The sequence below is a fragment of the Pongo abelii genome, chromosome 5 (assembly GCF_028885655.2).
Source record: "Pongo abelii isolate AG06213 chromosome 5, NHGRI_mPonAbe1-v2.0_pri, whole genome shotgun sequence".
Taxonomy (NCBI): Eukaryota; Metazoa; Chordata; class Mammalia; order Primates; family Hominidae; genus Pongo; species Pongo abelii.
In genome coordinates this window covers 83,652,486-83,675,864 of record NC_071990.2, presented here as the reverse complement: position 1 = coordinate 83,675,864, position 23,379 = coordinate 83,652,486, and the positions used below count along the sequence as shown (strand labels likewise).

General features: G+C 37.8%; 1 protein-coding gene across 5 annotated transcripts in view; it reads left to right on the top strand.

Annotated features, from left to right (window-relative positions):
- UBE3D (ubiquitin protein ligase E3D) overlaps positions 1-23,379 on the top strand; it is a 186,432-nt gene that overhangs the window by 91,096 nt on the left and 71,957 nt on the right. For 3 of the 5 annotated variants that reach the window (XM_054556710.2, NM_001131170.1, XM_063724597.1), the window contains 1 exon segment: positions 14,882-15,020. The exons of 1 other annotated variant lie outside the window; for it this stretch is intronic. In XM_054556710.2, the coding sequence (XP_054412685.2) occupies positions 14,882-15,020 (139 nt within the window). 5 annotated transcript variants of the gene reach the window in all.

Genomic DNA, 23,379 nt, shown 5'->3' with positions numbered 1-23,379 from the left:
TTAAAAATATAATTTTTGGTTATGTGAATGATTCATGTTCAGATTTCAAAAATGGAAAATGTCCTAAAGTGCATCATTTTATTTATATAACTTCTTGAAATTATAGCAGTCTGCAACATAAACGGTACAACAAAGAATACCAAACTATATTTTTATGTACATTTAAATTTGTAGAATTATGTACCATTTTTAAGTATCTGAACTAAAACCAGGGTATTTCCAACATATAGCTTATATTTTTATATGATTATTTTTAAGAGCAGACTTAAAATCAACTCTACTAGAGTTACATTGACATGTGACTTCACAAAAGATCTAAAGGCTTAAACTTGAGGGCATTTTCCAAAATCAAGGGCTCTTGCACAGGTAGCATGAGATCTTGGTATTTGGATTCTCATCTCTTCCCATGGAGGGAGGGATAGAATTCTTAGTCATTAGAATTTGTCTTCTAATGGGTCAGAGAAATCCACTTATGACTTAGGGTTATGAAATTCAGTCACTAGTAGCTAAGATACCAAGATTGGTCCGGCCTTATTCATGTGAATTGAGTTATACCATTGCCAACTGCCCTCTTGTGAAAGAACGGTTATCTGGGTTTCCAAAGGAAGGGCATCTGAGGATAGACTTGGGAAGAGGTATAAAGGGAAGCCAAGGATACTGAAGATGATGGTACTCTGTAAGGGTAGGAATGGAACTCTGTAGTTGCATATGATGCAAACAACCAGAACCCACCCCATTCTGAAGGCATGGGCTGAGAGAGCTCTGCTAGATCATCTCTCTCTTTTCTGCTGAGACCAGATGTGGTTTCACCATCTATCTCTGGTCTCACCATCTATTTCAACACAATCACTGCCAACCAATCTGAATTGAAAAATGAAGAGAACCTATTTGTTATACCAGGTCTAGGAAATCATCAAAGAAGAAAATATCAAACATTTTGAATACCTCTAATACAACTCCAAATAAAGCATCTATAAATAATGCCATTTTATCAATACCAGTAATATCAATATTAATAAATTAAATATATTTCCTGACATGTTTTTTAAAAATTCTTTCTGGCAAAAATAAACTTAAAAAAGACGTCAACAACTATTTAAAAAAATAGAGGCCAGGTGTGGTAGCTCATGCCTGTAATCTCAGCACTTTGGGAGGCCAAGACAGGAGGATCACTTGAGGCTAGGAATTCCAGATCAGCCTGGGCAACATAGCAACACCCTGTCTCAATATTTTAAAAAAAGAAAACATCTTTAATCCTTGCTTTGTACCTTATGCATCCTAAACACTTTGCATTCACACTGGCAAAGGACTTCCACTTTGGGACAGAGTGGGTAATGCTGATTAATGAAAGTGTCAGCTGAGTTTGGCCCCTATGGGACAAGGGAATCTAGTAATGCCAAGTGTCAGATTTACTTATGAGAATGTTATTAGAGTGGACCTAATTTATTATGTCTCAACCCGCATACTTTGACTGCCAGTTACTTAGGAGTGTGATTAGAGGATTGGAAATGCATTTCTCAGCCTCGTAAGTTTTTAACTGATTTCCTCTGGTAATATAATAGAACATAGTAAAAATGTGAGCCAAAAGATCTTATTTTTGAAAACTTTTCCTAAGTGGTTATATTTATTAATGTGTTAACAAATATTATAATATATAATTAGAAGTTAGTTCAAAATGGAACTGTTTTAATTATTTTGTCAAAAAAATGGTAAATTAGAAAAAGAGAATTTTGACTGAAAAGCAGCGATCCTTACTCAGGGGTCCACGAATCTTGAAAACATTATGCTAAGTGAAAGAAGCCAGACCAAAAAGACCACATATTGTATGATTCTATTTATATAAAAGAAGGCAATGAATGGACTTGGAGAGGGGATGATCTGAGAAACACCCAAAATCATATGCAAAATCCTCTTTGTAAAATGAATGTTGTTGAGGGGAGAGAGTCCCTAGTTTTTTGTTTTTTGTTTTTGTTTTTTTTTTTGTTTTGAGACAGAGTCTTGCTCTGTCACCCAGGCTGGAGTGCAGTGGCGTGACCTCAACTCACTGCAACCTCTGCCTCCCGGGTTCAAGCGATTCTCCTGCCTCAGCCTCCCGAGTAGCTGGGACTACAGATGCCTGCCACCACGCCCGGCTAATTTTTTGTATTTTTAGTAGAAATGGGGTTTCACTGTGTTAGCCAGGATGGTCTCGATCTCCTGACCTTGTGATCTGCCCGCCTCGACCTCCCAAAGTGCTGGGATTACAGGCGTGAGCCACAACGCCCGGCCAAGAGTCCCTAGTTTTAACCGTATTGTCATTGAGTCCTATGACCTTCAAAATTGTTTAAAAATCACTACTTAAAAACCTTTTTTAAAAATGAATTTCTGTCCTTTGTCCTCTTTTTATAAATTCACAGAGATTCTTTCTGTCAATGAGATTTTCTGCCCTCTGCCTGTGATTTAAAATTTTTTTTGTTAGCAATACAATTTTTTAAAATTATAAAACCCTTATAGATTTGGGTTTGTAGTAGTTTTTTAGAGTTTTTGGCAAGATTTATTTTATTTTTACATATATGCCTGTAATACATCTTGAATTTATTTTTGAAAATGATATGATAGGTTTTTATATTTATTTTCTTCCAGATGAGTGGTTTTTTGAACTATCACCCTTAATAAATAATCAATTTTTCGTCCTCAAATTGTAATAGTATATTATTTCTATTGTATTATATCATGTTCTATTATATATAGTTATATATATTATATTATATATATAATAGTATATCATGTTCTATTATATTACTATGAGTAAACACCATAGAAATATGTTACATTTCATTAGGGTCTATTTTTGGATTTTGTGTTTTGTTCCATGGATCTATTTGTCTACTTCTATATTAACACCATGTTGACTTGATTACATTAGTTTTATTATATGTTTTGGTATCTGGAAAGCAAATATGCCTACAGCATTCTTTTTACCATGGTCATTTTCAAACATTTATTCTTGCAAGTAATATTATTTTATCCAGTTCTGATGAAAACCAACCCCTTTGGGATGCTAACTGAAATTACATTAAATTAAAATATAAATTTTGGGACTATTGACACTTTTATGATATTAAGTATATCTTTCCATTTTTTCATGTCTTGTTTTATGTTCTTGAGTAAGGTTATGTAGTCTAATTTCTGTATCTCTTTGTCTTTTTTGTTATATTTGCTAAGTTTGTTTTGTTTTGTTTTTAGAAAGGGTCTCACTCTGTCACTTGGTCTGGAGTACAGTGGGACGATCTTGGCTCACTGCAACCTCCACCCCCTGGGTTCAAGGTATCCTCCTACCTCAGCCTCCCAAGTAGTTGAGCCCACAGGCATGTGCCACCATGCCAGGCTACTTTTTTGTATTTTTAGTAAAGACGGGATTTCACTATGTTGCCCAGGCTGGTTTCAAACTCCTGAGCTCAAGCAATCCGCCCACCTCGGCCTCTCAAAGTGGGATTAGAGTCGTGAGCCACTGCACCTGGCCTCTTTCTAAGTATTTTTATAGTGATGTTCTTATTGTAAAAGGGGAATGTTTTTCCTTACTATTTTTAGGCTTCATTTCCACCCCACCCCACCCCACCCCGACCCCCACCCCCACCCCTGCCCTGTGTAATAGAGAGATTCTTGCTTTTTACATAAATATCTTGGGCACATTTTCTTAACTCTTGTTGTTAACACAGTCTCTCAGGCTAAGTAAAATAGTCATATAGCCAGGGGAAAATGGGATTAATTTTAACATCTCCTTTACAAGAAAGCGTTAATCAATGACAGTGACCACTCCTGTCTACTTCCTGATTTCAATTGCGATAATTGTACATTTTGCCATTTATAATTTGATTTTGAATATTGCTTACAAACCGATGAGAAAAGGCCTAATAATTAAGGCTACTGATGGCATTCCTGAAGTTGTACAATGAAGCACCTCTGCAAATGACTCAACAAAATTTGAAAATAAGATAAAATTTTTAAAATGTAATTCACAGAAAGCAAATCCAAACAGCCAACAAATATATGAAAAGAAACTCTAGTTCACTAGAATTAAGCAAATATAAACCAGATGAATAGCACAGAATAATTTTACTTCCATCAGACTTTAAAAACCCCAACTGTTAGTTCACTGTTAGCAGGAATATGGGGCAAAGAGTACTCTGATGACTGGTTGTGGAAATGTGAATTGGCACAGACTTTCCAGAAATATCTATTAAAATTAAAAAATGCAAATATACCTCAATCTGATATTACCACTCTTGAGATTCTATTCCAAACAAATCAGAGTACCAGAATATAAAGAAATGTAAGCAAGTACCTTATTGTAATATTGTTCATAGCAGGGAAAGAAAACTGGGAGAAAAGATAACCAAGGTATAGTATTTTAGACATAGACACCTTGATGTGTTATATAGCCATTAAAGAGAGTGAATTATTAGTCCCAGAGCAGTTGATTTGAGGGCAGAGAGTGGTCAGTGGATAGTGAGAGAACAGTGATGGGGTGAGGGGGCAGGGGAAATAGGGAGAGGTGAGGGAGGTTAAAAGGGGGAGAATGCAGTACAATATGGGATTTGGCAAAGATTTCTTAAACAGGACACAAAAAGTGGTAAGCTTTAAAAATACAAAAGCTTGATTACATTAAAATTAAGAACTTTTTAAGCACGTGCTTATCATATGACCCAGCAATTGCATTTTGGGGGCTTTTATCCTGGAGAAATGAAAACTTAATGTTCACCCTAAAACCTGTACACAGATGTTCATAGCAGCTCGTAGCTATTATTTATAATAGCCCCAAACTGAAATCAGCCCAAATGTCCTTCAGTAGATGAATGGATAAACAACTGTGATTATATTCCATGGAAATTTACTCAGTTATAAAAAGGAATGAAAGCTAGGTATGGAGTTGAGTAGCCTGTGGTTGCACCTATTCTGGAGACTGAGGTGGGAGGATTGCTTGAGGCCAGGAGTTTGAAACTAGCCTCGATAATATAGTGATCCGTCTCTTAAATTTTTTTTTTTTAAACTTAGCCTGGTGTAACAGTGCATGCCTCTAGAATCAGCTTCTCAGGAGGTTGAGGTGGGAGGATCACTTGAGCCCAGGAATTCAAAACTGCAGTGAGCTATGATCACGCTACTGCACTCCAGCCTAGGTGACAGAGCAGGACCCCATCTCTTTTTAAAAAAGAAAAAAAATATGAACTGTTGATACAATTACTTGGATGAATCCCGAGGGAATTATGGTGAGTTATAAAAACAGACTACGTATCATATGATTCTACTTATGTAACATTCTTGAAATAACAAAATTATAGAGATGAAGAACAGATTAGTGGTTGCCCGGGGGTAGGGAGTGGAGGCGATGGGGAAGGGAGGTGGTTGTGCCTCTAAAGAGTTATCTTAAGAGATCCTCATAATGGAACTGTTCTGTATGTTGGCTGTTCAGTGTTAATGTGGTCACACGAGTCTGCACTGTGAAATAATTGCCTAGAAGTAAATACACAGACACACACAAATGAATGCATGTTTAAACATGAGGTTTAGAAAAGGTTGGTGAATTATATCAATATTGATGTAGTTATCCAGAATGTTACCATTGGGGGAAGCAGGGTGAAGGATAGACAGCATCTCTGTATTTCTTACAAATGCATGTGACTCTACAGTTATCTCAGAACAAAAAGTGGGAAGAAATGGTTTAAATATTTAAAATGGAAAAAATGAAGGACAAGGGAGAGCAGATGCCAGCTTGACAGAGTAAATCATGTGGGGCTTGATTTTCCCATTTGAGGCAGGGAATGGAAATAAAAGATTAATAAAATAAAAAAATGAAAAAAATACTTTTAAGGTGATGAACTGCATAGTATAGAGACCAATTTGTCTCACATTTTGTTTGCAAGTGAAAATTTTCTAGAATTAATTCCAATAGCAACCATAATAATGTTTGAGTTTCTGTTGGGAATATTTACTAGTTCTACTAGTTCACTGTTACATAATTAAATCAGTGTATTCAGCATCCATCCATCTTGATAAGAAAGAGCTGAATAGATCTATAGGTATCCCTAGAGCTGATTTAATTTTTCCACAAATTCTTTTTTTGTTAAATTTAAATATGATATACATACCATAAAATTTGTTCTTTTAAAGGGTACAATTCAGTGGTTTTTAAGTATATTTTAAGTACAACAAGGTTGTACCACTATCACTATCTAATTTCAGAATATTTCCGCCACCCTAAAATGAAACTCTGCCCACTAGCAATCACTCCCCATTCCTCCTTCCAGCCCCTGACAATCCCTAACCTGCTTTCTGTCTTTATGGATTTGCCTATTCTGAGCATTTTATATAAATGGCATCATACAATATGTGGCATACAGATGAGGAATGCCTTAAAAGACATACCAGTCAGTTGCAATATATGGATCTTATTTAGTCCAAACTGAAACTATTAAAAAAAAAATAATTGAGGCAGTTGAGGATATTTGAGCCCTAACTACAGACCTGATATGAAAGAACTGTTACTTTTTGCAAAGTGTAATACATTATATTGTGGATATTCTTTTTAAAAGAATCTATCTTTAAAGATACATACTGAATTATTTCCTCGTGAAATGAATGATATGTTGTCTGGGATTTCCTCCAAAATAATTCAGAGGGGTTGGGGGCGTGTGGAGATACAAATGAAACAAAGTTGGCCGTGTGAGAATGATGGCTTGAAGCTGGGTCTTGGGTTCATGGGTTCATTATACTTTTCTCTCTTATTTTTGAATTTGTATTTGAAATTTTCCGTAATGAAAAGTTTTTTAAAATCTGAAGAAGTAGCTGGCCTCTTTAGATAGACTTCTAATTATTATGTTCTTAATTATATTACTTCTAATCATGAAGTTTCTGACAGGCTTGTTTGTAGGGTGGATTCTCTTCTTCTTCTTCTTTTTTTTTTTTTTTTGAGATGGAGTTTCACTCTTGTTGTCCAGGCTGGAGGACAATGGCGCTATCTCAGCTCACCGCAACCTCCGCCTCCCAAGTTCTAGCGATTCTCCTGCTTCAGTCTCCCGAGTAACTGGGATTACAGGCATGCGCCACCACACCTGGCTAATTTTTTGTATTTTTAGTAGAGATGGGGTTTCTCCATGTTGGTCAGGCTGGTCTTGAACTCCTGACCTCAGGTGATCCACTGGCCTCGGCATCCCAAAGTGCTGGGATTACAGGCATGAGCCACTGTTCTCTTCTTTAATGAAAGTGTTCCCAGTCTAATTTCTGTGTTCTCAGTGACTGCTGTTTTGCAATGATACAAGCATTTGTAAAAGACAAAAGTTCTTATTTTTTGGCATGAAGTAATACATTTAATTTCGAGACTCTCTTATTGGTATCTTATTTAAATGAGAACCATTTTCCCCATGCTTTCTGATGTGTGGGAGATTTACCTTGACAAACTTACCGTCATATGGGCAAAGTTTGAAAGGCATAGCATTCAGGAATTGTGTACTTAAATTCTCTCAAGATCCCTTTAATTCAAAGAGAATTAAAGACCAATTTTGGCATTTGTGATTTAAAAGGGTCAAATTTTTCTTCTGTCATTTTCAAAGAAAAATTTTCTTGTGGATACTGTTCATTACTTAATGAACTTTATTTGGACAAACAGTAGTTTGTATGTGCATTTTTTCAGGGTCTATTTTTATTTAATTAATGCTTTTGAAATATTTTAAGTATAATGCACTCAATATGGCTAATCAGAACAGACATTTCAATATATTTAGATGTTTCAAAATGTTGTATTCCTAAGAGTGGCTTATAAGAATTTTAAAATTTTGGTTATGTATTAAATAGATGAATGTTTATAAAAATTCTATCACTAAGTTGTTGCCATTTGCTTGTTTTGCTAGTTTGAGAGCTTAAATTGATGGACATATCATTGGTATAGCTTTGAAAGTGAGCATCTAAAATTTACAGGTATAAGCAACATAATATTTCAATATCTTTAATAGGCTCTTTGCTTTCTTAGGTTCGTCTAGGGTTGAAGAGTTCAAATTATCTACTAAAATATGAGAAACGAGGTTTAAGTTAAATATTTTCATCTTGAGCTCTCTCATACATACCATTTTTTCTTCTCTACACAATAATATGTTGGATTCCTTTTAAATATTTTAATTTTGGTAGAGTTGTTATATCATTTCTATTGTCATTTTAACCTGTGTTACATTAAACAACCTCCATGTTTCCTAGAAGACTATATCACCTTTCTGTTTACTCAGGTTCTTTTCTTGATATTGATTGGTTTGATTCATTCTCAATTTCACCATATTTGTTAGAAGCGATAGAAAGTGACTTTTTTCCCGTTCTCAATGCCTCTTTGAAAATAGATAGGCTGTAGTTGCTTCTCTAGGGAATTTTGACAAGGCAAAAGTTTAGAAAGAAGGATGGTGTGTCCTCTACTTGTATTTTGGTCTGTTAGACTAAGGTCATCTGACTGACAGTTCTGGTCTCCTAGGAAAGCTTTTCCTCTCTCAGTACTTTAAAAATCACAGAAGTAAGTTTCAATTGATGTTTAGTTCATTGTTCCTTTTGAAGTATCTTTCTTATTGACTTATAGTGGATGATTACTGATTTAGGTCCAATAGTCTGTGATGTCTTTATAGGAAATACCAGAAATGTTCCAGATTCTGCCCTATGGTTCTTAAAATGCTTGATCAACAGACATTTGTATTGATATTTATGATGGTTCATACTGAATGTCAACTGCATTGGATTGAAGGATGAAAAGTGTTGATCCTGGGTGTGTCTGTGAGGGTGTTGCCAAAGGAGATTAACATTTGAGTCAGTAGGCTGGGAAAGGCAGACCCACCCTTAATCTGGGTGGGCATCATCTAATCAACTGCCAGCTCAGCCAGGATATAAAGCAGGCAGAAAAACATGAAAAGGCTAAATTGACTTAGCCTCCCAGCCTACCTGCTTCTCCCATGCTGGATGCTTCCTGTTCTGGAACATTGAACTCCAAGTTCTTTGGCTTTGGGACTGGGACTAGTTTCCTTGCTCCTTAGCTTGCAAACAGCCTATTGTGGGACCTTATGGTTGTGTGAGTTAACATTCCTTAATAAACTTCCCTATATATCTATCTGTCTTATTAGTTCTGTTTCTCTAGAGAACCAAGACTAATATAATATGTGAGTCATGGGCAGAGTTGCAAGTGACACCTCTGGTTTTATCAGCATATGTCCTAAATTCCACATAATGAGTTTGGTGATTGTTTTAGGATATGCTGTGTGGATTCAGTATGCCAAGCCATTTCTTCCTCTTTCCATTTTGTTCTCTTTTATTTCTTTCTCCCTAAAAAAAAAAAAAAAAAAAAAAAGATGAAAACTTTACCTGAAGTTTTGAGGGAAAGTTACCTGTAGTTCTTACTCTCCTAAACAACTAATTTCATTTTTTATTTATTACTTTCTTTGTTCATATGTATGAATGCTTCCTGTGATTAAAGTAATATTTTATGTGATTGAAATTACAGAGAAAGTTTATAAATCATAACATTAGAAATAAGTCCTGAGACTCATGAAAAATGTACTGTGGGAATAGAAAGAGCAGGATGAACATTAGAAATTTGAGCAATATTAGACCTAGCTGATTTGTCTAATTTCAAAAATAAGAATGTTCAAATTATTTTAAGATGAAGTGTTTTGAGATATCTAGAATTTACCCTATCATTTGACTTTGGGGTTTTTAATCTCTTTGGGTGGAATTAAATAATGCCTAATATACTTTTGCCTTGTTCATGGAATATTAAAAAGAATGGGATTTAGATGGTAAAGATCATGCTTGAGATTTTCCTATCATTTATTGGCCCTGTGATCAAGATAACACTCTTTTCCTTTATGCACTTCAATGGGAATAAAAATTGTTAAATCACAGAATATGTTAAGGATTAATTTTAAAATGCCAATGTTGGATTTACATACCATGCAAATGTCTGTAATTACATAGAGACATGGGTAACTAACATGATAACTAATTGTATCTTTTTTGTGACTGTGGTTATCATTACTGTAACAATGTCCTTTTGTATAAATTTTGATAGTTTGATACATTGGACAGGTTGTGTACCTGACTCCAAGGTCCTGTGAGGAAATTAGGCTCCAGAGTGCTTGTCCGTGATCACTCACTGGTGAGTGACAAGGCGGTGCCAATGTATTTTTATTTCTGTTTGAGTGTCCATTTTTGATAGGTCGTACCATAGCCATTTAGCAGCATGTTGAAACTTTTAAGCAGCATTTAAAATTTCCTTTGTCTGAACCAGAAATCACATCAACAGCATAACATTAACTTGCTTTTGATTATAAAAATAACACTTGAAAAATAAAAGTGTAAAGAAGAAAATGTAGAAACCAGATTATTATTTTCCTGTAGTGGAAACAACCGTGAGTGTATTGCCTCCTAATCTTTTTTTCTCCTCACGTGTTATTTTCACTTACTCTAACATGAGTATTTTTCATTTTCTATCTTACTGCCTTTCCTAGTCAAGTTTTAAAGTAATACAGACACACACACACACACACACACACACACACACACACGTACAAAATAAATTAGCATCTTTTTTGGGTTTTTTTTGTTTTATTGTTGCCCAGGCTGGAGAGCAATGGCACGATCTCAGCCTACCACAACCTCTGCCTCCCGGGTTCCAACAATTCCCCTGCCTCAGCCTCCCAAGTAGCTGGGATTACAGGCATGCACCACCACGCCTGGCTAATTTTTTGTATTTTAGTAGAGACAGGGTTTCTCCATGTTGATCAGGCTGGTCTCAAACTCCCGACCTCAGGTGATCCACCCACCGAATAACTTCTTAAAAAAAGATCAAAATACTCAACTATATTTTGCAAGCCAAAGAGTTATCTTGCAGAAGAAGTAGGCATTAGCAGATTCAGTTATTAAATTCCTACTTATGGTTTGCTTGGAGAGGATAATATATACAGTGTCCTCAGCAGTCAGTGTGGTGTGGTGCGAATAGCACAGACTTTGCATTTGGGCTGACCTGACTGAATCCTGGTCCCACTTCTTGCTAACTGCATGATGTTGGACAATCACTTAACTTCTCTGCCTTTGGTTTCCTATTTTTAAAATGGGATGAATGATGCCTACCGTTCAGGGCTGCTTTAGGATTAGAGACAACAAATATAACTAAAGTGCCTGACCTGGTGCCTGGATGTGTTAGGCATAGGATAAGTGATAGTCAGAAGAAACCTAAGGCCTTAGGCTTACAAAACTGAAATAATTTTGTAAAAATAAAAGGCAACCATGTTATAGCCGTAATTAACTAAGTAACTGTGTCTTCAAAATATTTATTTGCATAATTTACCATTTTCCCTTTCTCTTGCAAATATATTACTGCCCAAACAGGAATGGAAAATGATGAAAAAGTGACTGTCTTGAGATGCTTTCTACCGTGGTAGGCCGTGGTCCAGGCTACAGTGTTTACCACATTTCGAGAAGGTCCAAAGCATCATGGGCCTGGAATAGGGCTTAGAGATTCACTCACTGATGAGTTCCCAAGGAACATTCACAATCCAGGGCAAGAGATCCAATTCAGAAAAAGCAAAAACCTTTTCACCATACTTTTTAAAAAAATTCAGAATGAAAGTAGCTTTAGTGAACGCTATTGTGGGTGGCAGGAGTTGGGGTCAGGGGTATAAATTCTGAAAACTTGAGTTGTTTTATTGAACATACAAATGTCAGTGAGAAAATTGAAAAGGTATTTATTTTAGCCAGTAAGAGGTTAATACCTGACTGTGTCTGCAGAAAAGCAACATTGAGGCAACTTTTAAATCTTTATTTCCGAAGAAGATGAGAAAGTTAGAGGAAATCACTCATGTCTGATCTAGAAAGAATTAGAGACATAGACATATCCCAAATAAGAATACTAGTAAGGCATTTGTTTCCTTTATAAGAACTTGCCTAATACCATATTTATATCACTTACAAATGCCTTACTAGTATATAAGTGATATAAGTATGGTATTAGGCAAGTTCTTATAAAGGAAACAGGACAATATCTCTAAGAAATGATATGTAAGTGGGTCTCACAGGATGAACAGAAATTCAGCAGCAAGGATAACTGCCTTCCAGGCCCAGTTAACTGTATATGTAAGACAACAGTGGATTATGGAGAGCATGAGGAAGGGGTGTGGGTGGAGAGTGAGCTTAGAGCCACTGCACTAGCACTAAGTTTGAATTATGGAAAAGACAGCAACATTTTAATTTTCATTCCAGAGAAATGTTGAAAATGTTATATAATGAGTAAAAGCAAAAAGAATAGCAGAAGTAGTCAATCAATGTAAGATAAGTTTTTAAACGCAGAAAAGACCCTTAAATGTGCCTTTGCCTATGAATGAGTGAAGGACATGCCATCCCAAAATATGTCAGATTGGTATATTGATTATTTAGAGGTGAAAACTTTGGAGAAATTGGAGTCTCGTGAGGCTGTGTGGACGGGATGCCTTCCTGAGCTAGGAGCTCCTGTATACAGAAGAGACACTGAATGAAATTGCCAAGATGATGGTGTATGTCCCCAAGGAGGAACAGCTCTTTTCTTCCCGGGACTGCAAGCGTATTTCCCAGAGGATTAACTATTTCCCGTCATGAAGGCTAGATGAAGACTTCCTGGAGCTGCCTTTCTTCCACTAACAGGACCCTGGGAGGCCTGTAGGAGCATCCTGTTTGGGACTGTGAGGTGCTTGAAGGGGTGTGGACTGGCATCCAGCTGTCACTAACATACAATTGCTGTGTAAAAGGCAGGCCTTACATTCATTAGGAGCAGAGCCAATCCTTTTTTTTTTTTGGAGGTCCCACTGACATGGGAACTTGGATCACTGGATTTGAAGAAACAGAGCCAATTCTTAAGATCACTTGGTGCCTTAAAGACACGCATTCCAAAGTGGAATGTGGTTGAAGGAAGTGGGCCAGGTGGTTGAAGAAAGCCATGTGGGAGCTCAACAAATCAAGGGCTTATTATGACGCTGCAAATGGTCTCTTTAGCATCTCAGCTCTTCTGCAAGGAAGAGCTTGGGTGTTAGACCTCAGAGGCTGTAGGGTCCTTGGGTTACAGAGCAGGGGAGAATGAAGTTCTGTGACCCAGGGGTGGAGAGTACACTCTAGGTTTGCGGGCTGGTGGTACTCCCAGAGGAAAGCCAAGCTGCTTCTGTTGTGAGCGGATCAGCAAAGAGCCTCAGGCTGAAGGGAGAAGTGCACAGAGGAAGGTATTTTACAAATCAGGTCAGTTTAGGGCAAGACTTATTATGCTCTACAGATTTTGAGGGGAGTGGGGGACCTTTTTAAAAACAGGGGTCTTGACAAGTTGTATGTAAAGATTAAAATTTTCTATTTTTCTAAAAAAAAAAAAAATTAAAGGGCATGGTTTGTCTTTTCCTGCATGCAGCAAGCAATCAAGATTCCTCTGGGAGGGGCACCCTCTCCATACCAAGGTGAGAAAACAGCGTTTATCACCAGAGACTTGGAATTGGAGACTGCAGTGGACCCGAATAAACATATTTACGTTATCTTCCATCTGTTTTACACACGCCCACACCATATATCTCTGGTGACTCCCCTAGAAAATTTACTTCCTCTAGCCACATTTTCCTTGTCCTGTCATTTTCCTCATACTTATCACTCTGTGCCTAAAAATGTATAAAAGCATCTTGCTTTAGCCACTTCTTTGGACTTCACTTACTTGTAAAGATCACCATGTATATGTAAAACTAATAAAATTTGTAGCCTTTCTCTTGTTAATCTGCCTGGTGTCAGTTTGGCTCCCAGATCCAGCTGAAGAGCCTACTAAGAGCTAAAAGGGCGTTGAAGGTGATCTATTCTCCCCTACACTAAAACTGGACCAGTGTCTTATTCCAGTTCAACTAGTTGGCCAGTACTTCAAAGGAGAGTGAACTCCATCACCCCACATCAGAAATCTGTCAGCATAATAAGTAACCTGATTGATAAAACATCTAAACCATTTGCCATGACTTCTTCTGTAAAGTGTTTAAAATCCATTATGTCCCAAACCACTGATTCTCTCCAAGTTTCCATTATTCACCACTGATTTGGTTAAAGATCGCTTTTCAGAGAGAAGTTTATAGAAGTGGCAAAAAATACATGTATATTTATATAAACCAATATAAATATTATATACATATATCTTTAAAATTAGTGATAAGAGACACTTTGGTCGCAGATCAGAGAGGAAATAAGTAAATAGAAAAGTTGAAAACCTAAAACTCATGCTATTCTTATTACTTTATTTTCTCATAATTATTTTTTGATGTTTCCCTTTACTGTAAGCACTAGATGAGGAGCCAGGAAGCCAGGATTCTAGACCCAGCCATATCACTTTCTACACATTGCCTCATCTCAGACAGATCCCTTTACTTCTCTATCCCTTGGTTTCCTGATCTCTAAAATGAAAGGATTTTCAAATAGGTTCCGCAGGATATAACAGAGATGCTTCAAGGGCCACTCTGGAAGATGAAGGGAGGCCTCCTGCCAACCTTTCCCCTTCAGACAGAGCAGCTTCGCTTTTATTTGTATTATAAGTTGGGGCTGTTACAAGATTTTTTTTTTTTTTTTTTTTTTTTTAACAAAAGGATTCTGTCACTTTTTAAAAGTTTGAAAATCACTGAGCTAAATGTTCCATAAGGGCCTATCCAGCTCAGAAAACCATTTTCATAGCTGTCGAATGGGGATAACAATAGTTCCTTCTCTTAGGTTTTTTAATATAGTTTATTTCTAGTTTTTGTACTTTGCCTTTTTCTCTCACAATTGAGTTTTCTTCTTTCATATCAGATTTTTCAAATAATTATGATAATGCATTTTTGAAAGTTAATGTGTTGGTGTGTTCCAGACTTATCAGCTCGTGGGAAAGTGACATCAGCGTCCACCCGCTAACCCTGCCCTCTGCAACCTGCTTGGAGCTGCTGTTGATATTATCAAAGAGTAATGCCAATCTGCCTTCATCCCTTCGCCATATGAATTCCTTTCAGGTGAGCAATGACTTCTTTTCTAGGCTGTGATTTCTCAGTTTTACTTGGAATTATTTTTCAAGGATCCTCTCTTTCACGGGAGATAGCCCGTGGAATTCCCCAGTTTCAAATCATAACAAGCATAATGCATGTATTGCTTTGTCTATCTGTTTTTTGTTTGTTTGTTTGTTTGTTTTTTAGAGGCAGAGACTCGCTCTGTTGCCCAGGCTGGAGTGAAGTGGTGCAATCTCAGCTCACAGCAGCCTCCACCTCGCAGGTTTAAGCAATTCTCATGCCTCAGCCTCCCGAGTAGCTGGCTAAATTTTTGTATTTTTAGTAGAGACAGGGTTTCACTGTGTTGCCCAGGCTGGTCTCAAACTCCTGAGCTCAGGCAATCCGCGTGCCTCAGCCTCCCAAAGTGCTGGGATTACTGGCGTGAGCCACCGCATCTGGCCTTTGTCTATCTCTTTTTAAATAAATGAACAAATTGATGCTCAGAATTGACTAGGTAATTGTCTAGTTGTGGCAGAACTCACAGCTGTATAACTCCAGGCTTTGTTCTCCAGCTCCCATCTTGCCTCTGGGAAATGGCAAGAAGATCAGGTAGACACTTGTGAATGCCACCTCCCTTCTCCCAAGTTTGCAGGAGACCCAGGAATCTTAACCATTATTAGTGGCTTTGCTGCTGTTAGCCTGAAGTCAGATTGCCAAATGGATGTTTAACAGGATTGGTCTATTTAACAGGGTTCTACTTTCTGAGCCATTTCCCTCTCTCTCCTTAGCCCTCTCCCTTATCACTTCCCTACTGCCCTTGATATTTATTTGTTCTCCTAGTCTAACTCAGTTCTGCAAATGTAGACTGGCCAGCAAGATGACCAGCAGGAAGACCCCCCTCTTCCCTCATAGTCAGCTAATTGTCAAATGAGCGTCAAATGAGAATTAAATGTTAACTTGTGGCTTAAGTTGTGGCCCTATCACTACTGTATGTAATTGCACTAATCTGCGACTCTTGACAATGGGAAAATATGAGCCCTCGGATGCTGGTGGGAATACAACGTACGTTGCTGAGAAATAAATAAACATGGGTTGTTTCTACTTCTGAAGGGTTGTTAATGTATCCTAAGAAAACTTCAGGAGCGTTGTATATTGCTTGGTACCTCTGTTATGTGGTAAAACAAGATGTGGATTTTCCTATGAATCATATCTCAAGAAATGGAGAGAAAAAAACTGCTCCAATCTTATTTACATTCCTCTCCTCTTGGAAATCTGTTACATGGATTGTCTCTGTGATGCTCTTCCTCTTTCTGAGCCTCAGGCACTCATAGAGTACAGTCTTTGGTCTTAGCATGCCTATTTATATTTGTTGCCCGTTGGTCAACTCCAATCCTGGTGTCTCAAAGGACCTTAAAGAACATCTTCTCATTTTGTAGGAGAGCAAATTAAGATCTGGAGCAATGGATTGAGTTGGCCAGGAAACACTCAAGTGGGTCAGAGGCCAAACTGGACTCACTCACCAGGGTTACTCCATCTGCCACCAACTGCAGTGCCCACTAAGGTCCTGGGGTAGAGTGAGTGTGAGTGGTGGGTGGAGGCAGGTTATTAGATCTGCCTTGGAATGTCCACAGCCTCCCCTTATTTTGCCGTAGTTTGTGTTTATTTTATTTATTCATATACTGCCTTAAACCAGATATGATTTAAAATTCTGTATATCCATATTTCTTTAAATTCTGCTCATGGAATTGAATAATGCAAAAGTTTGTATATGCCCACAAATGTTCATGGAGGGAGAGACAAGAAACTTAACAGTGGTTATCTTTGAGGAGTGAAGCTGAAAAACAATAATTTTTTATTTCACTCCTTCCCTCATGTACTGTTTGAAATTTGCACGCCATGGGTGAGTGGGCAGCAAGAGAAATGACTCTGACTTAAGGGATTTTATGGCATATTGGGGGAAATAGGACAGTCATCCATGGATGATTTAACTTGAGAGTAATTTTATTACAAAGTAGCCTCAACACAAGTCTTAAAGAAATTAAAGGTAAAAGAGTAATCTAAACCAAATATGGGAGGTTTGGGAGGAAGACCAATCTATATTTCTTCCCTGTGAGACCCAGGAGGCCTTGCCCCCTTTAAGGATGTCATCTCAATCTCATAGAAACACAGGTGCATGAAGCCTGGTCTGCAATTGGCGGCATTAGTGTGGTCTTAGCACCTTTAATTGGAGGAGCTCTTAGAGTGGTCTGAATGTTAATTACTCAAGGCCCTTTTCTATTGGTGATTGTACTTCATGTAGTTTTAGTCCCTTTTCTGAATATTATTGTCAGAAACACACACGCTTTTCCAGTTTCACAGATACAGAGAAACTTGGCAGAATCTTATGAACTGGTTTGGTCCCTGCTGTCACCCCTGGAAAGATGTATTCTTATAAGGAACATACCAGGAATCATCTTCCCTATCCAGGTCTTCACTCCAAGATGAAGGATTGGTGGAAATGGGAAAGTGTGTGTCAGGATTAGAAAGAGATGCTCTGCTTTTTCATCTTTGTACCACCCACTTCATCATTTATTATAATGGCAAAGAATGCGGCTTCTAATTTTGCCTGTGTTTAGGATTTTTTTTAAATTGGAAATTCACTTTCATGCACATTTTTTAAGAGCTATAATGGCAAGAGCTATAAAATAGCAGAATGACACTTGTTAAAGTTATCTTTACATTTCCAATTCTCTTACTTTTCTGGCTGAGTCACTGTGAGCAGTGCTGCTTTTTCTGTAAAGCTGTCATTTTAGGATTCACTTGGTGCTTCTGCTTGAGTTGTTATCACTGCTGAATCTCAAAAAGAAGAGTTTATCTTATTAATTAAAACAACATAATATGAAATTCTAACTTCTTAAATTATACTGTAACATTTCTCTCAGGCCAACAGGGATCTCTTTTGGTGGTTTTGTTATAAATACAGCTTCCACTCTTATAGTACCTTACTATTTCTAATGCGATTATAAGCCAACAAAATGTAGGATTTGATTGAGATTCACTGACATATTGCTAAGCATATACTAAGTTGTTGCAGTGGTCCCAAGAAGATGGATGGACTTATCATTCCTTATCATGTCACTTCCTGCTTAAAATTCTTCCATGGCATCCTGTTGCAATGAAAATAAAATCCAAACTCCTTATCTTGGCCAATAAGGCCGGGGAACATCTTGGCCCTGCCTCCCTTTCTGACCTCATCTCCAGCTCTCTCACTGTCACTCTGCTCCAGGCACACTGGCCCTATCTCCCTGTCCTTACCACGAGCTGGTTCTGGCTGTAGGATCTGTGGACTGGCTGTTTTCTCTGCTACTGGGAGAATACTCTGCACCCGGTCTTTGCATGGCCAGCTGCTTCTTGTGGTTCAGGTCTCAGTTCAGGTATCCCCTCTGAGGAGAGGCCCAACCTGACCCCCCTTCTTCACATCACCATTACTCTGTTTAATTTTCTTCATAGCACTTTCCACTATTTGATCTTGTTCATTTATTTGTTCGTCTTTTTCCTCTACTAAAATATGTGTTGACTGAATGAATGGGGGAATGTCTGTTTTTGTTCAATATTGTGCCAACAGAACTTAGTATAGTGCCTGGATGTAGGAAGAAGTTAATAAATATTGGATGGCTGGCCAGATGGCTGGATGGGTGGATGAAGGCACTGTTAAAATGCAGATGGACACAGCCATGTGACGTTCTAGAAATCTAAAAGAGTGAGCTGGGTTACACAGAAGTATGTACAGTATACACTCAGGGCAGAAGCAGCAGCCCTTTCTCTGCTGGGGCAGTGCTAGACTCAACAGATAAGGTCTGGATTTAAGATATGTCAACAAAGTTGAGCACAGATGGGTATCCACATTGAAACTGCAATGTGGTGTTTTGTACAAATGAGAAAAACTCGAAGAAGAGTTCAGCCCTTAGAAAGAGCTGGCAAGATTCAGATAAGCAAAGTGATCAATATATATGATGGGACTCTCTGGGTACTGGAGACCACAGTACCACAGTAGGGAATATGGGAATGATGCCCAAGCTTTTGTGCTAGAAACCAAGGCAGTAGGCATTAGAGGTGCAGAGGTGTCCTCTGGAGGAGGCAAGTTGCAGCCTGTTGACGTCATTGCCGTTGCTAGTTTATTTCACTCTGTGTGCTTCAGAACTCTGGAGTTAGGTGGCACAAGGCCATTTCTATACCCATCTTGCTGGGCAGCAACCAGCTCTTAACCTGAAGTCCTGCAATGGCAGCTTTAAATATAGGTAAGATGTCTGGAAGGTAGAACCTTAAAAGCAATCAGGTTGGAACCAGGACTGGGCAAGAGCTGCTGGTTTTAATGGCAACTATGTATTTTTCCTAGAATCCTGGCCTATTGCAGCTAGAAGGAATAACTAGTCTAATAATCTTATTTTTATAGATAAGGAAACACATACCCAAGAAGGTTAAGTTGATATTGGAGACTGAAATTTGATTTCTTAGTTCTGCTTTTTGTGCTACAGAGAGTATGTTGACTTCTCTTTGGGTAGAGAGGGGATTTTTCTATACTTAGCATTTCTCTGGCCAAAGTAGCTCACACCTGTAATACCAGCACTTTGGGGGCTGAAGCAGGAGGATCACTTGAGCCTAGGAGTTCAGGTCCACCCCGGGCAACATAATGAGATGCCCTCTATGTAAAAAATTAAAAAATTAACAGATGTGCTGGCATATGCCTGTAGCTCCAGCTACTCAGAAGGCTGAAGTAGGAGGATTGCTTGAGCCCTGGAGGTCAATCCTGCAGTGAGCCATGATTGCGCCACTGCACTGCAGCTTGGGTGAGAGTGAGACCCTATCTAAAAAAAAAAAAAAAAAAATTAGATATTAATAATCAGATAGTAATATAAATTTTAATAGCTAATTTTTTTTAGTTCTTTCTGTTTTCCAGGTACTGTTCTCAATGATTTGTACTTAGGAGCTCATTTCATTTTCATGACACCTCCATGAGGAAGGTATATTATTATTTCCATTTTACAGGTGCAGAAACTGAGCACAGGTGCACAACATGCCCAAGCTCGCACAGCTAATAAGTAGAGGAACATGAAGTACAAGGCCTGGCTCTAGAAGCCCTATTCTTAACCACTAAATAATGTTAACCTCTTTTAATAAGGTTGGTTAAACAAAGTTACATGTTTTTAAGTGGCATGACTTGTCAGCCCCTTGCATGTGCTTAAGGGGTAGTGTGATCCTCCTGGTTGAGGAATATAGTAAACATTATTTCCCAAATGTACTTGATAGCGGGGAGACTTTTTCTAGGGGCATTTTATGGGATTAATGTTTGCAGAACACAAATGGGGAGACACCGTTCTATCTCTGAAGACCCTTATGTACATTCTTAGTGGCAGCCTTCCTTACCTCCACAAGAAGTAGTGCTGCAGTTTTAGAGGCTGATTGTCAGGAGGATACCATCTCTTTCTTTTGAGACTAGATGGTCGTCCTTTTGGTCAGGGCCTCTTTGGTCAGAATGGCACAGTAGGAACGAGATCTGCCTTTGGCATTCCTTGGTACACACTGAATCAAGCCTGAGACCCAGAAGTCCCCTGGCTGAGCATTGCTTTCCCACCCTGTACCTGTTCCCAGTTCTATTTCAAATGGCACTCATCCACTCTGTACACTGCATACCAAAGTAGTAACGTGGCAAAGGGTTCTACTGGTAGATTAAGCCCTCTGGCTAAACTCTGCCTCTCCCCTAACTTAAGGATTGACTCCCACTGAGAATGCTCCAGAAGAGTCGTCCTTGGAAAATATACTCAACTAGGATAAGGAAGGAGTGTTTCATAGCCTTGGTCCCTGAGTGGAGGAAACCCTTCCTGTTTATTCCCACATCTTACCTCATTAACTCCAGCTCCAACCAGCTGTTCCAGGCTATCTAAATGGTATGGATAGAATTTTTAAGGGCATAGAGCCCCAGGTTAATGACAGAATTCTAAACAATTTTAGATGTTTTCACAAACACTTGCCTTTTTCAGATCCTTGCAATTCCCATTTTATTTATTCTTAATTTTTATGGGTACATAGTAGGTATATATATTTATGGGTTACATGAGATATTTTGATACAAGTATACAATGCATAACAAGCACATCAGGGTAAATATGGTATCTGTCACCTCAAGCATTTATGCTTTGTGTTACAAACAATCCACTTATACTCTTTTGGTTATTTTTAAATGTACAATTAAATTACTCTTTACTATAGTCATCCTGTTGTGCTAGCAAATATTAGATCTTATTTATTCTTTCTTTTTTTTTTTATCCATTAGTCATCCCCACTTCCCCCATCCCTCCACTACTCTTCCCAGCCTTTGATAACCATCTTTCTACTCTCTGTCTTCATGAATTCAGTTGTTTTAATGTTTAGATCCCACAAATAAGTGAGAACATGCAAAGTTTGTCTTTCTGTGCCTGGCTTATTTCACTTAGCATAATGACCTCCAGTTCCATCCATGTTGCTGCAGATGACAAGATCTCATTGAGTTTTATGGCTGACAAGTATTCCATTGTGTGTATGTACCACATTTTCTTTATTCATTCATCTGTTGATGGACACTTAGGTTGCTTCCAAATCTTGGCTCTCGTAAATAGTTTTGCAATAAACATGGGAGTGCAGATATCTCTTTGATATACTGATTTCCTTTCTTTTGGGTACCTACCTAGGAGGGGGATTGCTGGATTGTGTGGTAGTTCTTGAACTCCTGACCTCAAGTGATCTGCCTGCCTCGGCCTCCCAAAGTGCTGGGATTACAGCTGTAAGCCACTGTGCCCAGCCGGTAGTTCTATTTTTTGTTTTTTGAGGAACCTCCAAACTGTTCTTCATACTGGTTGTACTAATTTACATTCCCACCAACAGTGTATAAGAGTTCCCTTTTCTCCACCTCCTTACCAGCATTTGTTAGCCTGTCTTAGATAAAAGCCATTTTAACTGGTGTGAGATGATATCCTGTTATAGTTTTGATTTGCATTTCTCTGATGATCAATGATGTTAAGCACCTTTTCATATACTTGTTTGCCAATTGTGTATATTCTTTTGAGAAATGTCTATTCATATCTTTTGCCCATTTTTTAATCAATTGATTAGATATTTTCCTGTAGAGTTGTTTGAGCTCCATATATATTCTGATTATTAATCTCTTGTCAGATTGGTAGTGTGCAAATGTATCATTCCATTCTGTGAGCTGTCTCTTCACTTTGTTGATTGTTTCCTTTGCTATGCAGAAACTTTTAACTTGATATGATCTCATTTGTCCCATTTTACTTTAGTTGCCTGTGCTTGTGAGATATTACTCAAGAAAACTTTGCCCAATTCGATGTCCTAGAGAGTTTCCCCAATGTTTTCTTACAGTAATTTTATAGTTTGAGGTCTTAGATTTAAGTTTTTAATCGATTTTTATTTGATTTTTGTATATGGCTAGAGATACGGGTCTAGTTTCATTCTTCTGCATATGGATATCCAGTTTTCTCAGAACCATTTATTGAAGAGACTGTCCTTCCCCCATTATATGTTCTTGGCACTTTTGTAAAAAATGAGTTCACTGTAGATGTATGGATTTGTTTCTGGGTTCTCTATTCTATTCCATCAGTCTGTGGGTCTGGTTTTATGCCAGTACCATGCTGTTTTGGTTACTGTAGCTTTGTAGTATAATTTGAAGTGAGGTAATGTGATTCCTCCAGTTTTGTTCTTTTTACTCAGGATGGCTTTGGCTATTGTGGGTCTTTTGTGGTTCCATATAACTTTTAAGATTTTTTTTCTATTTCTGTGAAGAATGTCATTGTTTAGGCAGTGATTGCATTGAATCTGTAGATTGCTTTGAGTAGTGTGGACATTTTAACAATATTGATTCTTCCAGTCCATGAACATGGAATATCTTTCCATTTCTTGCATCAATGTTTTATAGTTTTCATTGTAGAGATCTTTTATTTCCTCAGTTAAGTAAATTCCTAGTGATTTTACTCTGTTTGTAGCTATTGTAAATGGGATTACTTTTCATTTTTCAAATTGTTCCCTGTTGACATATGGAAATCCTAGTGATTTTTGTATATTCGTTTTGTCCCCCACAACTTTACTGAATTTGTTTATCAATTCTAATAGTTTTTCACTGAAGTCTTTAGGTTTTTCTAAATATAAGATCATATCATCTGCCAACAAGGATAATTTGATTTGTTCCTTTCCAGTTTAGATGCCCTTTATTTCCTTCTCTTGTCTGATTGCTGTAGCTAGGACTTCCGGTACTATGTTGAATAACAGTGGCAGTGGGCATCCTTGTCATGTTTCAGATCCTAGAGGAAAGACTTTTAGTTTTTCCCCATTCAGTATGACACTAGCTATGGGTCTATCATAT